The sequence below is a fragment of the Abramis brama genome (assembly GCF_963993115.1).
Source record: "Abramis brama genome assembly, chromosome: 16".
Classification (NCBI taxonomy): Eukaryota; Metazoa; Chordata; class Actinopteri; order Cypriniformes; family Leuciscidae; genus Abramis; species Abramis brama.
Window position 1 is genome coordinate 31,986,459 of NC_139978.1, and position 17,787 is coordinate 32,004,245.

Sequence of the window (17,787 nt, forward strand, 5' to 3'; positions counted from 1 at the left end):
GATGCTCAGGTCTCTTATGAGCATCTGCAGCTGGGCCCGAGGCACCAGGGCAATAAAACAAGGCCTTATGCTCTCAAATATCATTTATTCTACAGTCTCTGCTTTGTTATTTGAAATTTACAAAGAAGAATCATTTGATTTTGGTCCTGCACTTTTATTTGACTGTATTCATTGTTATTCCGTGTAGTGATACCCTAGTGTATAGCCTAGCCTATACTTCACATTCTAGCAAATGCAGTAGGTTTTGATGTAAAGAGAAGTAAGCTAGCCTGCTATCCTGAACACACAGCCATAGTTCATGAACTAAAAGTTCTACCTGACAAACTTTCTAAACCGTGCTTTATCTTCATGAGGTTATTCCAGGTTCGTATATGCTGCATCTCTTCATATCAACAGTTCTTCCCAGTTTCTCTGTAGCTTACGGCGCCGACATCGTCAACACGTTGAAATAAGCCTGACGCTTTCATCATTCTTTCTGTTTGCATTTCAGCACATATGAAAGTGAGTTTTTGGAGGAGTATTGTGGGGTTTGGTTAATCAGCGTTGTGTGCGGGTCCTCCTGCGCCTGAGTCTTATAGCCTGACTTTAATTAATATCTGTTCTCTGCTTCCTGAGGGCTGCTGTCCCGGAGGAGGCATGACATACAAAACAGAGTCCCTCAGGGATTTTTCTTTGGATTTTTTTTGTGTGTTAATTTTCACAGTCTCACACCAGGAAGAGGCGTGTAGTATATCATCCAATTTTTGAGGCTGAGGGAAAAAAAGAGGGATTATTTATGGATATCTTGCTCTCTTTGCTCGATCAAGTGGTTTTTTTAGGCAGTTTGTGTCTTGATAATGCTTTTTTTTTTTTTTTTTTAATCAAGCAAATGACAGTTTAAATGACCAATAATATTAAATTGTTGTTATACATAATTTAGTAATCTTTTTTTGCTATTACTCTACTTGAGGCGTGTGTGTGTGTGTGTGTATACACCTTACAATCAGTTATAGCCTATACATTTGTGAATAACTGTCTATACACATTTAAGACATTATAATTAAAAAAATGTATTCTCTTTAAAAGGTAACCACAAGTCAGTATTAAAATGTGACTATATATTCACATTCACACACACACACACACACCCACAACGATAGATACATTGATTGATAGACAGACAGATAGAACAAAAGACAGATAGATAGAATGATAGAACGATCAATAGACAGACAGATAGATAGATATATAGATAGTGACAAAATAAATATTTAACAAGGTAAAGAACAAAATAGCCTTTTATTCATTTTCATATTAGTTCCGAGTCTTTTTTTGTCTTTAGAAAACAAGATTAATATCTATCACATAAACAAACAAAGTAGAATGTGCAGATGAAAAATAGTTTTGTCTCTTTCCAGTACATATAATATAGTATTTAGACAATTCAGAAAAATAAAAGCCTCTCCGTCCCTTTATGAAATAAACTCCCAGAGAGAGATTCTCATCTGGGAAAGGGAGCTCAGGCCGCAGAGATCTGCTTCCCAACAGTCCAAGAGTCCTTCAGGACCACGTGTTCCTTCTTCACAAGTAGCATACTTTTTTTCTTTTCTCTTTTTTTTTACACAAATATATGCGGAGCGCAAGATTCCCCAACACATTATTGAATATAGAATACATGAACAGTTCCCACGTAACATTTCAAAGAGGAAACAACAAGTGAAAAGACTTATTACAGCATCTGGCAACCGCAGATGTTCAAATTCAGTAACTCGAAAAGCAAAATGAGGCAAATGTCTTAACAGTTTTGAGCCACAATCGTTTCAACTCCATCTCCAGTTTGGTGCTTGGATTTGTGACTTCATAAGCAGGTATAACAAGCATTAAACAGGTTTTCTCAATGAGAAATATTGAAATGATTGACTGTCTTACAATGGAAAATTGTACATGGTACGAAATCTGTGCTGGTATTAGGAAATAATTTAAAGACTCCTTCACAAAGGAGAAAAACCGTCCCAGCCACCATCTCTACGGTCCAATCAATTATTCAATAAATGGCTTTATGTAATGTCATTTGCATAAAGGTTTCAGTGACTAGAACATTTACACATGCTGGTTACCAACAATCATTTACATAATTTTTTTTTGCACAATTAAAACTTGCACAAATACAATTTCTGCACAATTTTGGTTCTAATGAGGAAATAGGATAGGGGAAAACACTTTTTAAATTAATATTCAATTGGAGCTTTTCTTGTTACAAGCACAATAAACCTTACTCCGCATTAAAATATTCTGGGATGACTTTAGAAAAAAAGAAGCTATTAATACCAGTAAATAGTTCGTCACTGGACGAGCACATACCCAGAAATCCCACTTTAAGGCCCATTTAATGTGGTATCAAGATCTTAAGATCCAAACAGTCTTTGTAGGTTCAGAGACATGCAGCATTAGATTCATTATCTCAAAGGGGGGCAGCGATTTCATCAACATGACAAAGGCTCGTTAATATTACAATATTAAACTGAACTAACACAATGATTTTTAAATCATTTATTTCTACATTTGTATAACAGAAATAGTTTTAGATATGGCTCGCTATTTCTGTCTTTTAAGCTTGCTAGTTTGTAAACAACCCATCTGGGGATAAATGAAGTCATCATCACTATGTAATAGTTTGATTCGGGGAAGTGTGCTGTCACTGTATTGATCGGTGCTGATCTACGGTAAAGGTAACAACAGCATCATAGCAGGGGAAAGAAGAGGAGTCTAGCTCAAAGACACTAGCTGTTAAAACGCATTCGCAGTGCATTACAGAGCATAGCTGCACAGACATTCAGAGGCACAAACAATCCCAGAAATCCAGACAAGCTCGAGAAGACGGCTGGAAGCTGTATGCAGACTCACCACACTGCATTAAAGGTCACGAATGGGGAAAGTACTACTCGCAAATCACTAAATTCGTCATCACAGTGAGTTATTTGATATTGCAGGCTTATTATTTTGCCCAATGCATGGCGTAAAATAACCACGAGTAACTCACCAATGAAAGTCAATTAGTTTTGTGTGAATCTGATCACATTTAAGCTGTGCTTAACACGCGAGGCGGCGACTCCCGAAATGCCTCCTCGAACTGAACATTCAATGTGTCGACTTCAATGTGGCGCCCGTGACATCATCTGTACGCATCATAGCCCGCCGAAAGCTGTGGTGAACAATTACTGATCTTCAAGGCCTTTCTCAAAAGCTTTATATTAACAAACAGTCATTCACTGAGATTAGAACAGTTCGCATTGGTTCCGCACGTAACAAAATCAGTCATGAGTTGCACAAAATGCAAGAGAGAACAATCTGAGGACTGAGAGGTGACACGTGTAGGCAATTGCAGCATGCTACGAGAAAATCCTCCCGAATTGATTACAATTACGCAGATATAAAACAACAAAAGCACCAAATTAAAGAGCTGAAAAACACTGACCACCCAAATGTTGTTTTTTAATTGAAAAGAAGTATGTTATGCGTGAGTTTAGAAACTCAGGTCAAATTAAACGACAGAAAAGGCTGCATGGCGTGGAGGCAGTTACTGTCCATAAACACTGACTACAGCTTTCTGTAGAACGCTATATATAACCCCCATGATTTCCCCACAGGAAACTCGAGCTTCATACACAAACTACAGGCGCTAGAAAATATGCAAATAATCGTTGGCTTTGTGTGTCAGTAGGAAAGAGTCGCAATGTATTTGCGTGCCTGCTTTGACGCGTCGAGCTCTTGACAGCTTTGAGGTAACAACCGTGAGTGTGATTTTAACACATCAGACGAACATAGCATTAGAGGCAGGCCGCACAAAACTAATAACCATATCAAAAGCAGCTGCATAAATTACTTTGACTATTTACAACGCTTATTGAGTTTCACACTTATAGCTGGCCAGTCGATGTATCGGTTATATACAGTGTCAGAACAAGAGAGCGTTTTGGTTGTGTGAAGGTTCTTATAGCCCTTTGATGTGGCAGAGTAAAAATAGAAACTCAGTGTGAGAAACAGACTGAGAAAATGTGAAACGAAAGAGAAAAAAGGATAGAGATGCAAAGATGGATTGTATATAAACAGCTGGTCTTTGGTCTCCTCTGGCATTTTCCTTAAAAAAAGCAAAAAAACTAAAAAGAAAAAAAGAAGCATGAAACTGCAACGCTTCGCCATGACACTTCTGAAACCTTTGCCTGCTTTGCCAGAGAAAGGGCTCCTTGAAAAGAAATCTTAAAAAACCAACAACAAAAATAGGAAAGTGAAAACAAAAAAAATTGATTCTGTCAAATCTTGGAATGGGTGCAACTTATATTTACAAGAAGGACATTTTGAAATAAAGGAATGATTTCATTGAAGAAAAAGATTGACACATTCCAGATCTTGATATCATTCTGAATCTCTTTTGTGTCCTTTCCTCCCTGGTTCCACCTCTTCAAATCCCGGGAATGGCCGTGACATTCCTCTGGCATTTTCAATGCCTCTTTAGCAAAATGGACTCCTTTGTCCATGGAAAAACACAAAATGTTTAAAACAACAGTGTGTCATATCCTTTTAAAAACTGATTTGTGTCTTTGTAATGGCAAAGAAAAATAATCTTGCACTTTAATCTGTCAGATTTCAAATGCATGCTTTCTATTTTCACAAAAAGAAAGAAGTTTTTAAGAAAGCAATGCTCCGTCTGTAAATGGCATTTCATGCCTCGATTCAATCAGAGGTTACCTCGTCTGGTCCATAACTCGTAATGTTACGGTGAGAAATCAAAAAATAAAGTGAGATCTCAGAGTTCCAAATTCACAATCTGAGCATTCCGGAATGCACATCACATGATGCACCGAGAAACATCAAAAATAAATAAATAACCGTTTGATGATCATATAAAAGGCAAAGGGAAAAACAAAAGAGCAAATAGTCTATGAAATACCACCATGAAGCCCAGAAGCAGGCTGCTCTGTCAACCAATCGTGAAGGACAGCTGAGAGCGCACTCCTCTTGTCGAGTCGTCACTGGAGCAGAGGCTCCGCCCAACTCGAAGCAGAACTTGTTATGGAGTGTCTCATCTTTCATTGGTCGTCCTCAGCGTCTTATTGGCTGGGGAGTGAGCCAATCACCACGGCAAGAGACAAATGAATTAAATCGCAAGTCAAGGTTTCTGTGGTCCAGGGGAGAGAACGACAGGTGTGGATAGGCCGTCCACGCTCAGTGCCGGGATCTGGATCTGATTGCTTCCGTTGGAGGGGAACTGCAAGAATAACAGCACGGTATTAATTAGGATTTAAGCTTGACTCTATTAAAAGACACTTTTTAATGTACTGCATTCATGGCTTGCTATCAATCATTTTTACTCATTTTCAGTATAAATGAATGCACGCATTTACAGTAATACATTTACATTGGAACATCTAATCACTAATTAAACTGGACAATATTAAAGAGACTATAATAAAAATGCAAAACTAGTTGATGTAGGGTTAGGTTTAATGGCCCTGTTCCTGTAAAACCTTCAAAACTCTGCACTGCTGCTATTGTCCAGCAGAGGATGCTCACATGTTTTTCTGAGGAAGAGTCCAATAAAACCAAAGCCTTCATAAAATTAAGCACACTAGATTTGACATCCACTAAAGGAATAAGCGAAAGACAACATGGTGAAATCACTACAATGCAGAGCCTTATTTAAGGTTATGTCATTTCTTTTTAAATGGGAGCAAAATTATAAAAGACAGTAATAGTAATTAGTAATAATTATATTTATTGTTATTATTAGTTATTGATAATGGTAGTAATAATAATCAATTAATTTAATGAACTAATTAAAAAAAGGGGGCAACAGAAATGTGATAAGACACCAAACTCAGTAACAATGACATTTATTATAATTAAATAGCCTAATAATAACAATAAAACTGTAATCGACAATTAAGAGTGATGAACTGTTATTATTATCATTAGTAGTAATAATAAGTTAATTAGCCTAATTGTAGGTTACTGTTTTATTGTATTTTATTGTAAACAATAATATAAACAACACATAATTCAAATAATGTGTGATCATAAGTGTGGGAATCGCTGGCTAACTTACAACAGCTTGAAACTTTTCTCATCTATTCAGAATTTACAGAACCATTTATCATCCAAAAAATCCTCCATGTAATGCAGTGGTTCTCAGAGTTTTTTGGTGACGCCCCCCTTTAGACTTTTATAAAATCGGGGGCCCAACCGCACTTCTGACTACCAAATAATTTCACTAAAAAGTATGAAAATTAAGATTTTCTTTTGTGGAAAAAACTACAATGAAAAACACCTGCAATTGTTTCAATTTGTGTCGCTGTTGAAACATTAAAAAATATAACAATAAGAGAGATTATTAGACCAGAACTAAATAAAAAATTCCAGTGATGTGGTGTTGCATGAACAATACATAATCGGCCACCTCACAAGCTCAGCTTCTCGTATGTCTTCCAGCCAGAAAACGGCAGGGGAGCGGAGAGTTCACAAAAAACAACTAGTGATGCCGTCCGCTGAAGCGGTTGCCACGGCTGTTTTTTTTCCATCTTTTTCTTCCCCCACCCCCACACACACACTTTGAGAACCACTGATGTAGTGACATTAATTTCCTTGTATTTCAGCATAAAAAATGATCACAAGAATATTTGAAAAGTTCAGATGCAAAAGCCTCTAAGCGCCATCTGAAATTTTCTTCTAGAATGCTCATTTTTATCCAGCTCGTATATTTAAGTTCAGTAATTTCACTTAAACGGCAATGAAAATTACCTATTAATTGTCATTTAAGTGAAATTACCGAACTGAACTCTTCATTTTCATCTTTTGGTTCTCTGCATTTCTCCTCTGCTCCAGCTCGTTTCCTAATCCAGCTTTCTAATGAACCTGCCATTGGATGCTATGAATATTGACAGTGCGTATGTATCTCTATTGCAAGTAGCTTTGGATAAAAGTGTCAGCTAAATGTGTAAATAAGATATCGGGTCCCATGACAATTAGAAAATTTTAGAAAATATGTCATATGTTGTGATGCATTTGATGGTTATGATGAATGGAGTGGGCAGAGAGTAAATTCTCAGCCATGCGATGAGCCGAGGGAGTGTGAGGAGACAGATGGTGTGCTGCTGCCATGCTGTGGACAGAAACTGTGTGGACAGGAAGTCTCACCTGGAAGGAGAGCTTGGCAGGGCTGCGTGGAGCGATAGGACTGAGCGTGCTCCAGAAGTGAATGGTTGATGGCAGCGGACTCGGTGTCAACAGCACTGGAGTCTAAGTGAGAGAGAGATTTGAAGAGGTTGTGTGTGTGTGTGAGTGTATGAACCATTTTCCAAGGTCATTGTGCTGTATCTCTTTTGTTCATGGTTATCTGGTAACACAAGCATTCGTATCTCTCTGGCTTTGTTAAAAATCACATAGAGACTGTGTGAGTAAGAGCTTGGTACATGTGAAGCATCCATTCATACCACGCAAATGCTATTGTTGCCTTAAAAAAAACAAAACAAGATATTGCTGATAATTATAAAAAGTATCACAAAAGCAAAGATCTAGCTCTTAAAACACAATTCCATTGAAAGACTAATATAATGCTAAAGCTCTGTGATCACTCATTTAAAAGTCATCTCTTTGTGCCTTGTATGTGGTAAAAGAGGGCATTTTGTTGAAATCAGGACTGTCAACTGCTTAAAATAACTATTTTTTATATTTTCTGAGGTGGGTTTCATCTTAACAATGCTATTGCAAGCAGCACTAATTAAATTCCATCAAATAGTGCAAATGAATTTAAATTTGTTAACTCAATTAAATGCATTAAAAAATGTACATTTACATGTAAGCACGTTTTTAAACAACCATAATAATGAACTGGATGGCTCACCAGGGAATGGGAGGTGATGACTGTGGGTGTTAAGGTGTTTGTGGCACTGCCAGAGGCCAGCAGGCTGTTCACCGCTGCATTGACCTTATCCAGTGAGAGTCCAATAGGCAGCAGTGTAGACGAGGATGGCAGCTCCAGCACACGTGGCTTCTTTGATTTAGGAGGCTGGACTTCCTGCATGCTCTCTGAGAGGGAGGCTGATGAAGTATTGGTGTCCTCTGAAACAGTTTTGAATGAAGGGCTGAAATTGGCAATTGATTTTTAAACACTGCGGTCTTTGTTGACCTATAACTATGTTGGATAACTGTAAAGCATTCCTTGAAGTTGTTCATTGTTTTTATAAAAATGCGGAATCAGCAATATGATAAAAGATATATACATCTGATAAAGAACTAATCACAATAAATTCTTCCACCAATATACCCTACTAAGAGTTTTTTTTTTAAAGGAAAAGGATGCATTGAATTGATCAAAAGTGACAGTAAAAAATGTATTATGATAAAAAAGATTTCAAACTTTAAAATCATTTTGAAAACATTTATCATGGTAACTGTTTTTAACATTGATAATAATAAGAAATCTTTCTTAAGCATCTAATTTGCATATTTAAATGATTTCTGAACGATCATGTGACACTGAGGACAGGCGTAATGATGCTGAAAATTCAGCTTCGTCATCACAGGAATAAATTACATTTTTAAATATATTAAATTAGAAAACAGTTATTTTAAATTGTCATAATATTTTACAATATTTCCGTTTTTTTTATCTATTTTTGATCAAATAAGTTAGACTTGGTGAGCACAAGAGACTTCTTTCAAAAACAGCAATTAATTAGCTTAACACTAGGCTGTTTGCAGTTGCCATGCTACTTGAAGTATTAATATAGAGTTTATTTGATGTCAATTTTATAACTGAGACTAAAACACTAAGGGATGAGCAACCAGTTACAAAAATAAATATATTCACTTTGAATTTGTAAATGTAGTATCCCTAAAAACTAGATCAGACAGCTGCTTTGAATATCACCAGCTATTCTGAGCTCAAAGTCTTTTTAACGAACCAGAATTAACCAGAACATTTAATCAACCAGAACTTTTGACTAACCAGGTAACTCAGGATTCTCTTCCACTTCCCCTTCTCCAACCGGCTGGGCCACTGGCTCCACGCAGGGTGACGGGGCATCCACAGGGATTGGGGCATCTGTATCTCCAGGGACAGGCACTGTGGACACCGACTGAGTATGGCAAATAAATAAAATAAATAAATTACTCTTGCATTTCATTCCAACCAAACACACAGAATAATTCCTAAATGACTGTGACATGTCTGTTCACCTCAACATCTGTTTTTTCATCCAGATTGACAATATCCAGTAAGTCTTCCTCATGCGAAAGATTAGACTCTTTGGGCAGCCCGACAGAAGAAGGCTTTATGACCACAAACACAGGCTGAGAGGGGTTGACAACACATTCGCCATGAGCCAGAGGAATTAGCGAGGTCAGAGAGCTTGGATCGGACAAGTAGATCTGTGGTGGGTCACCCAAACTCTGGCTCTTCTGTGCTTGAGCATTCTGTGGGATGGATGGATGGATAGATGAATTTAAAACAGTGTTTTTATGCACAGATGTCTTAATAATAACAGTATTTATCATGGGTGTTGGATTGCATGCTGATTAGCTGACATTTAGGCATTTTCCACGAATCATAATGCATAATCTTTTATAAATCTGCCTAACAATAAGTGCTTCAATGAGCAATGGATAAAAACTAGTTTGTAACACTTTTACATCCAAACTGTGACATTTTCAACTGCCACAAACTAGTTTTTTGTGTGGGACTTGATTTTATTAATTGGGAAAAGGGCTTGCATGAATGCAATGCAATTTCTGACACTATCAGAACTTCGTCAGAGGCTGAGATTCACTGTAAACATGTCACACAAGGCAATCAAAGACTGACGATTTTGCCCAAAACAAGCCATTCTTACTGTGGTTGCAGTGGCTGAGCCAGAGGGTGTCTGGGGGCTGAGAGCGGGTGTAGCACATGGCGAGGAGTGGGTCACTATCACCTGCAGACTGCTGCTCTCCACAGTCGACTGGGCCTGAACAGTTCCCTGCTGCCCTTCTGTCTGACACATTCGTATCTGCAACATACACATACATAATCATTGTGAATCAAGTGCCTCACAAGGTTTTACAACCCGTTGAGGACTCGTTTAACTAATAACTTGTGGCATTAGAACAGAGACAAAAACATGAAATCCAGAATAAAACTGACCTCATGCACTGTGTTGTCCAGAGGGGCAGGTTTTGGGCTGCCGTCAATCAAGACGTTCTCTGTTTTGATGAATTTCGAAGTGCTTTTGCAGGGTGACTGCAAGGACTGGATGGTGAAAGTAGAGTAGAGACCAGACTTCATGTAATCGTTGCGGGAGCTGCGTTGCACCGAGCTGGGGGAGGAGCGCTGAACCTGCAGGCTCTTGGAGAGACACGGGCTGGTGCTGTTAGCAGCACCTAGAGGTTTGGTCTGAATGGAAAGCTCCAATTTCTCTCCCGCAGTGGCCCTCTGTGAATCCTCAGGCCCTCTCAGACCATCAGCAGAGTTGGGGTCTGGATAGGTCACAAACTTGTAGACGAACTTCTGGCCGCTAACTTTCTTAATAATATTCTGTGGGAGTATGAAAGCAATAATAATATTAATATCTTATATTAATCCTTCCTCTTATCTTTAGTGTGTTCTAGTGTCTTTTTTTATTGTGGTCATACAATACAAAATTCCAGAAATGTATCATTTATTCATGGGAAAATAATAGTGAAAGATTGAAATATTGTCCAGGCTGATTAAATGGTTGAAATTCATGAATTTTGAGTAAATAATGTCAATTTAATGTTTAATTCCATTTATTTAATCTCATTTGCAATCATTAAATTAATATATCAAATATACAGGCTATTATACTGTCCAAAAGGGGGTCAGTAAGGTTTTTGAAAGGAGTCTCTTATGCTCATTATTTCAGCATATAATTGATCGAAAATACAGTACATACTATATATAAACAGTACTATTGTGAAATATTATTACAATTTAAAATATCTCTTTTATTTGATTATATTTTAAAATGCAATTTCTTCCTGTGATGCCAAGCTGAATTTCCAGCATCATTACTCCAGCCTTCACTGTCACATGATCCTTCAGAAATCATTCTAATATGCTGATTTACTGCTCAAGAGACATTGAGCCCTGTGAATCAGGCATTTTTGTCAAAGTTGAAAGCAGTTGTGCAGTTTAAAGCATTTATTCAGGATTCTCTGTTAAACAGAAATTTGAAAACAGTATCTATTTGAAAAAGAAATCTTTTGTAACATTTAAAATGCCTTTTATTCCACAGGGATGCTTTAAAGTGATCATAAGTTACAAACTTTTGACCACTTTAATGCATCCTTGTTGAATAAAAGTATTAATTTCTTATAAACAAAAAAAATATGTTTTTATTAGATATAAACTAAAATTATTATTAGGTCTAGGGCTGGGTGGTATGACGATATATCTCGTGGCGACGATATAAAGAGATTTATTGAACGGTCAGATGCACATAGTTATGTCAAAACGTTGTAGTATTGTAGCATGTGTGTAGTATTCACTTAAACACAGTTGGTTGTCTTAAGTGAACTTAAACATTTGGGCGAAAACCGGATATGAGTCAGGACTGTTTATTAGATCTGTGCATTAGGTCAGCTTAATAAACCTGCTACCGTGTCATTAATGTATAATGTTAATCAAACAACAAAAGACAAAGAGAAAAGCACTCACTACTCTTGACTGAATGAACTTTTGTATCTCTAGTAATAAGAATCAATTTATATTTAATTTATACAGTAAAGACTATGCAGTGTTTTATTTTTTACATTTATTCCATTTCTGTAGCATTTCTTACTACATCTTAAATAAATCTGCTTTACATAAAAACGGTTTATTTATTGTATTTGTCCTATTGTCTTTAATTTGCTTTTTTCTTATTTTTAATAACAAAGATGTCTATGGTCATACCACCCCGAATAGAGCCAAATGAAACGGACCAAATGCCTGATGCATACCTTGTCATAGTAGTAACGAAGTGCCCTGCTTAGTTTATCATAGTTCATGTTGGTTTTGTTCTTGCGAAGCCCCCAGAGTCTGGCCACCTCCTCAGCATCCAGCAGTTTGAACTCCCCGTCCCCAGATGTCCAGGAGATCAGGTGCTTCTGACTCTGATCCTCCAGCAGGTGTAGCAGGAACTGCCACAATGTAATGGACGGATCCATCGCTATAGGGCACAGAAAACACACTATGTTAGCCAGGCAGTATTAAAGTTTAAAGTTTAGGGGTGCTAAGTAGTACCATGTTAAGATTTGAAAAGGGACTACTACAAAGAACAATGCAATTAGTTCTAACTAAATGTAAAAAAACGTTTTACTGAAAGATATGCTGATATCTCACAATCAAGTCATATGTGCTGTAAAAACAAAGGCACTGGTTTTACTAGCTATGTTGTGAAAAATACTGCATCTAAAATAACTAGATTTCATTTCATGGTAAATATGTTCTGGAACTGCAGCCATGTTAGAGAAAAAAAACAGCCTTTTGGGATTTAACTAAGTACAGTAAATTAAATCCTCTTTCTTTAGGCATTTTTTATGGTTGGATTGAGTAGATGAGTGTAAATGGAGAGTGAACATTTTATCTGCAGTGACATCGAGGGAAAACAGGCATGAATTAATGGCGCTACAGTCAGCAGAGGACGTGTATCACAAGTTCAGGAAGAACATGTTGAGAATGCAAATGAACCCGATTACCATTCCCCCCCTTCATTTACGTAACTCATAAGCAACACCTTAGAAACGATCACCATGGTAAAAGCATTTAAGCAACAGTTTCTAAGGAATATAAAAGACCCCGCCACCTTTTAAGCACACTGAACCAAATAAATCGCAGGGAATTGCTGATGACAATGAAGGGAACTGTTTCCATTTGAACTCAGCACACAAAATCTCATTAACTAACACATTAATTAATTAAAATGTCATTAAAATGAGCTGTAAGTGATTGAGTGAGTGCATTTATTTACAGTAAAATGTCTTTAATAAATGGTGTCATTCTAGGCTTGTGCAACCGTACACCAAGGCAAACAGGGTTTTACAAAGCTGTACTTCAGGATTTAAATGTCATATTGTCCTGTTAGCCTATTATCTACACTTACTAATCAAATCTACATCTCATTGCAATACTGCTGAAGTTACTCATTTCCATACAGGCTGACAAAAAAGTGGAAAATAAAAAATACGTTTTTTGAAGACATTTCTATAACACTTTTTTGTTCCTGCTAGAAATATACAATAATTATGCATTGAGAACATGTAGATTGGCTTGAAAGTCTAATTAATTTGACCAATAACGGTGAAAAAGAATAGCACTCAATGTTATTCATCCATAATATTACATGAAAGATTTGTCTAAATACATATCACTTTTGTTTTAAGCAATAAATATGAATAGATCAATTAAAAATGTGTTAAATGTAGAATTACGCCAAGTACTAAACAAATACAATAAAAAAGTGCTTGTGTAACTATACTGTAAAATGAACACAAAAAAGGTGCTTTTTTTATATAGATGAACAATTTGTTCCATACCAGTTATTTGTCAAGATTATTTATCTAAATAGTATTAGTCAATATTGTATATTTTAGATTTAGATTTATTTAGCTGCTATATAATTTTAACATGAAAAGACAGCATTAAATTTAAACAAATATTTAAAAGCCTTTAAGAATCCCACCTATTTTATCAGAATTTATCATCTCCACATGTTTCATCAAATATTCAGCTCAAAATTAATAGTTACCAATATTTTATTCTGTACTTTATAATATTGTGATGTCTAAATTCACTTAATCATCACAACATTGACTTGACATTGACAAGAATGACTGGTTTTAGTTTTTAAGTTTAGACTTATAATAAAAAGTGCAAATAGTATAGATTAAAAAACAGTACAGACTTAACATATCAGACAGAATTTTAATCTAGTTACTTCCCTAAATAAACAGCCATTGAAAAAACAAATCCAGTTGTTTAAAGTGTCCCTATTCAAATTTGCATAACGCCAGTCTATGGTCTTCATTGGCTGCCCGTGAACGTCTACTTTGACACTCAAACACTGTAGTTGTAGCTGAGACTGGAAGAGTTTGGTTTGTGTTGTCGTCACGTCGAGAAGACGCTGTTTTTCAGCACTGCAAATCCACTTGCACGCACCTCCAAAAGACGAGGACTGGGTTAAAACCAACATTACTGTTCCTATCAATGTGTATCAAGGGCTGAGGAAGCCTCTGGAGATGAAATTCAGATATGGGAATATTTCATTTCCGACACTCGCTGTAAGTGGTAAACCAATCACAACAGACTGAGTCATCTGACCAATCAGAGCAGAGTAGGCTCTCGGTAAGGAGGGGTTTAGAGAGACTGAATCTTCAAACAAAACGTTTTCAGACTCTTTAATAAATGAGGTGATGCTGCAATTCATATTATGAGGAAATTAAAGTGTTTTTTGCAGGAGACCTCCAAAACAAAATAATGAACCTTTAAAATAGCATAAAAGGGGCACTTTAAAAGAATGAGAACCATCATGAGAAACACCTCTGTAATGCAGCAATATAATAAATAATGGTATAAAAATTATAAAGCACTAACAGCAGAATCTACTGAACTGTTTAGGCCAGTAAAACAAACAGCTTCGGATCTTCCCAAAAGCACAATTACACATTGAAGCTTTCATGAAAAACCTATACTGCTATGTTGATTTAACCACACATCTACACCTTCATTACTAACATCCAAATCTAATAGCAAAATTAACTATAGGGTCACTGTATTTAAGATAAAAATGTCACAGTGGTGCCAAAACCAAAGAATCAGATGCACGTTTGTCTTATTTACACTTTGATTATTCCCTAATTTTCCTTGCAGTGTTACATTCTAGCTGAAGAGCTCCAGCATGACTAATCAAGGGACTAACACTGCACAGCTTGCCTTAGTCTAATGCCTCTTAAATCAGCCTGTACATCTGAGAAAAGCAAATAAAAACCGGCACTGAACAACACAGATCCGTTTCCCCCGCCTTACTGCCTTAAGACTGTTCGGGGACCTCAATGCTTAATAGTCAATTATCTTGAGCTCTCAGGCTGCATGATGACTTTATAGCCAATGAATGAATTGCCATCAGAAAGGAGGAGATAGCCATACAGGACTGTGATGTGTGCAGAATTAATCCAGTGCTAAAAAGCAAACAAATCCCCAATAAAAATGTACTCTTGTCTTAAGTAGGGCGTCAATGCAGTTCCTGGAAGGTTCAATGTGCCCACCCTGTCTCCTTGGGTTAACATGCTGTCTGCTGGTTAATATCAAGATGGCACTGGTTTTATTTACAAAAACAAACACAGTAGAGACAAGCTGGCAATGTGCATTGCACAATCATGTTCAATGCACGTTTGGAAAGCAGCAAGTTCTTATGCATTTGCATCAAAGTTGTCAGAGTAATTAAAAAGGCCTTGTTGTACAAAAGGAATCGAATAATAGAGCTATAAGGTAATACGTTTATTTTATATATAGCACCTTTACTAATACAACAGGGCACGAGCTTGTTTGACAGCTCTGACACCCAATAATCAAAATATTTCATATACAACAACAATTGAAACAAATGCAATTCTGTTAAAATATATCCTAAATCTCTTGCTGGTTAGTACAAAAATAAACACGTCAGCCAAACATTGATATACTGCATTTGATTCAGAAAGAGCGACATGTGGAGACACTAGTGTCAGACATTTGGATTTCAAAACGTAGTGCTACTCAAACACAGTTGAAGTGCACCAGGCTTCCAACAGGTTTTGTTAACCCACCCCGACCAAAGTAAGGAGTAAATGGCACTAATGTATATATGGTCCCTTTAATACTTTTTGGACAATCACGTTGATTTGAACACAACGTTCTGGCTCACACCAGGATTAAGCACCATCCAACTCATGGACAAATTAACCGTGAATAAAACAGAGCTTGTTGTGAATATATGTCTTTATTTGACTAACAACAAGCACTTTATTAAACTCGAATGCAATTACTCCTCCATGTCCAACCTCCTTGAAGTGGAATAAAACTTACCGCTGATCAGCGGGTTGGACTCCATCTCTCCCAAATAAATGTCTCTATGGGCGGTTTTATTCTTTGGAGATTAAATCACGTCCATTACTGTGCTTGCTGGGTGTCAGAAGTCGGCGATTTAATTGCGTTTGGTTGTTATGTAACACATGCACCTCTCCCTCCATGTTAGTTGACATTAGCAGCTAAGTCGCTAGCTCTCGTTAGCTCACGCTGCCTGCGCGTGCACCGTTCCTGTCAGACGAACTGAAGACTTCTTCAAACGTCAAAATACTCCAGTAAAATCGACTAGGGCCGCGGTTTAAAAGGAGGAATGTCACGCCCTGCCTTTAAAGTAATAAAGAAACAGTAATAAGGGGTTCATTCCAGTGCGGTGGACGGTCAGGGAGGGCAAATAAAACGAGACTCCTGATCAGGTAGCCGTTGCTCCGTCCACTTCGGCGCGAAGCGCGCGATCTTCCCTCACTCAGCGGTGTCCAGGCAACGGACGGAAAGTCCTCGCGATCTAGCCAACCGCAAGCGCGGCTGCACCGTTGGTCCAAAGAGCTCAAAATAACGGGGTAGTAAAAGACAGAGCGCTCCCTTCCGAAGTTTTTTTTTTTGTAACAACAACAACAACCTCCGCTCTGCTTTCTCCCTCTTTGCTTCCTGTTTCCACGAACGCCTCGGCTACTTGTTTCTTTTTTTTTCCACCTCTCTTTAGTCCGCGAGTCCCCTGTGCGGCCGTGACGTCACTGCACAGGCATGACGTTAGTCAGCTGTAGAGCAGAGCAAAATGAGTGAAAGGACAAACTTTTATGTGTTGCTTTCTTCTTGGGAAGAGAGACTTTTTATTCAGCACCAAGGTCGAATGAAAATCTTTGCACAAAGAAAATGCGTAAATTCTCTCTCTCACACCCGTTTTTACATAAAAAAAACATCACTTAGTGTGATTTAAAAGCTGTTTTCCTCGTCATGAACAAAAATGGCCCCACAGTGTCAAAATTTTCACATTTTACTACCTACACACACACACACACACACAGGTTGCTGCTGCAGGATTGCCGGAAATGTTGCATGCCGGGGTTTTCCAGGGGGGCCGCAAGAGAGTGCTAGGGGGTCCGTGGAGAAGTTTAGAGAAAAAACATTTCATAAATACATTAACTATACATAAATAAATGTGATCAAAAATAAATAAATAATTAAAATAAAAAATAATGTACATTTGATTTGAATAAATAAATAATACATCTAACTGTACAGTACTATAGTAAGTTGAAAATAAATTAATAATGTAACAATGTAAACAAAATATTTTACAGATTTATGATAATTTTTCACAGTAGAAATTGGGTCTTTAAACAGGATAATTTATAGTTGCCAATTTAATTTTAGGATTGGGGTCCCTCACACAAATTTGATCACATTTGGGGGTCTGTGACATCTAAAAGATTGAAAACCCCTGACACAATGTATGGCCAAATCAATGCATACTGCATATGTAATAGAATAATATAGGAAGCATAAATGATCTTCAGACACTGATTCATTGGAAATCGTATGCACAATAAAGGTCTCTGTAAATCCTGAATAATATATAATCTGTAATTCCACAGACAGTGCTGATACTGTCACATTATAATGATTGTCATTGTGCCCAAATGCGGCAGTGAGTCTTTGTACAAAGAAAAATAATCTATTTCAGGAAGCAAGTCTTACAGTGCTGCCACAATTCA

General features: G+C 37.2%; 1 protein-coding gene across 1 annotated transcript; it reads right to left on the bottom strand.

Moving 5' to 3' along the window:
* Nucleotides 1-1,259: 1,259 nt before the first annotated feature.
* elk1 (ETS transcription factor ELK1) lies at nt 1,260-16,791 on the bottom strand. The gene is made up of 9 exons (XM_084086785.1): nt 16,076-16,791; nt 11,974-12,182; nt 10,157-10,546; nt 9,867-10,022; nt 9,214-9,450; nt 8,984-9,113; nt 7,877-8,094; nt 7,171-7,272; nt 1,260-5,245 (listed from the first exon to the last, which is right to left on the bottom strand). Exons 1-9 carry the CDS (start codon nt 16,098-16,100, stop codon nt 5,147-5,149), a joined length of 1,566 nt encoding a protein of 521 aa, XP_083942911.1. The 5' UTR covers nt 16,101-16,791; the 3' UTR covers nt 1,260-5,146.
* Nucleotides 16,792-17,787: the final 996 nt, after the last annotated feature.

Bases quoted from the DNA above. Each gene is read 5' to 3' on its own strand.
- elk1 (XM_084086785.1), bottom strand. From the start codon at position 16,100: ATGGAGTCCAACCCGCTGATCAGCG. The intron at 9,451-9,866 runs GTAAGAATGGCT...TCCATCCCACAG, and splicing joins GCTCAGCCACTGCAACCACA to AATGCTCAAGCACAGAAGAG. The intron at 8,095-8,983 runs GTTAGTCAAAAG...AAACTGTTTCAG, and splicing joins AGAGAATCCTGAGTTACCTG to AGGACACCAATACTTCATCA.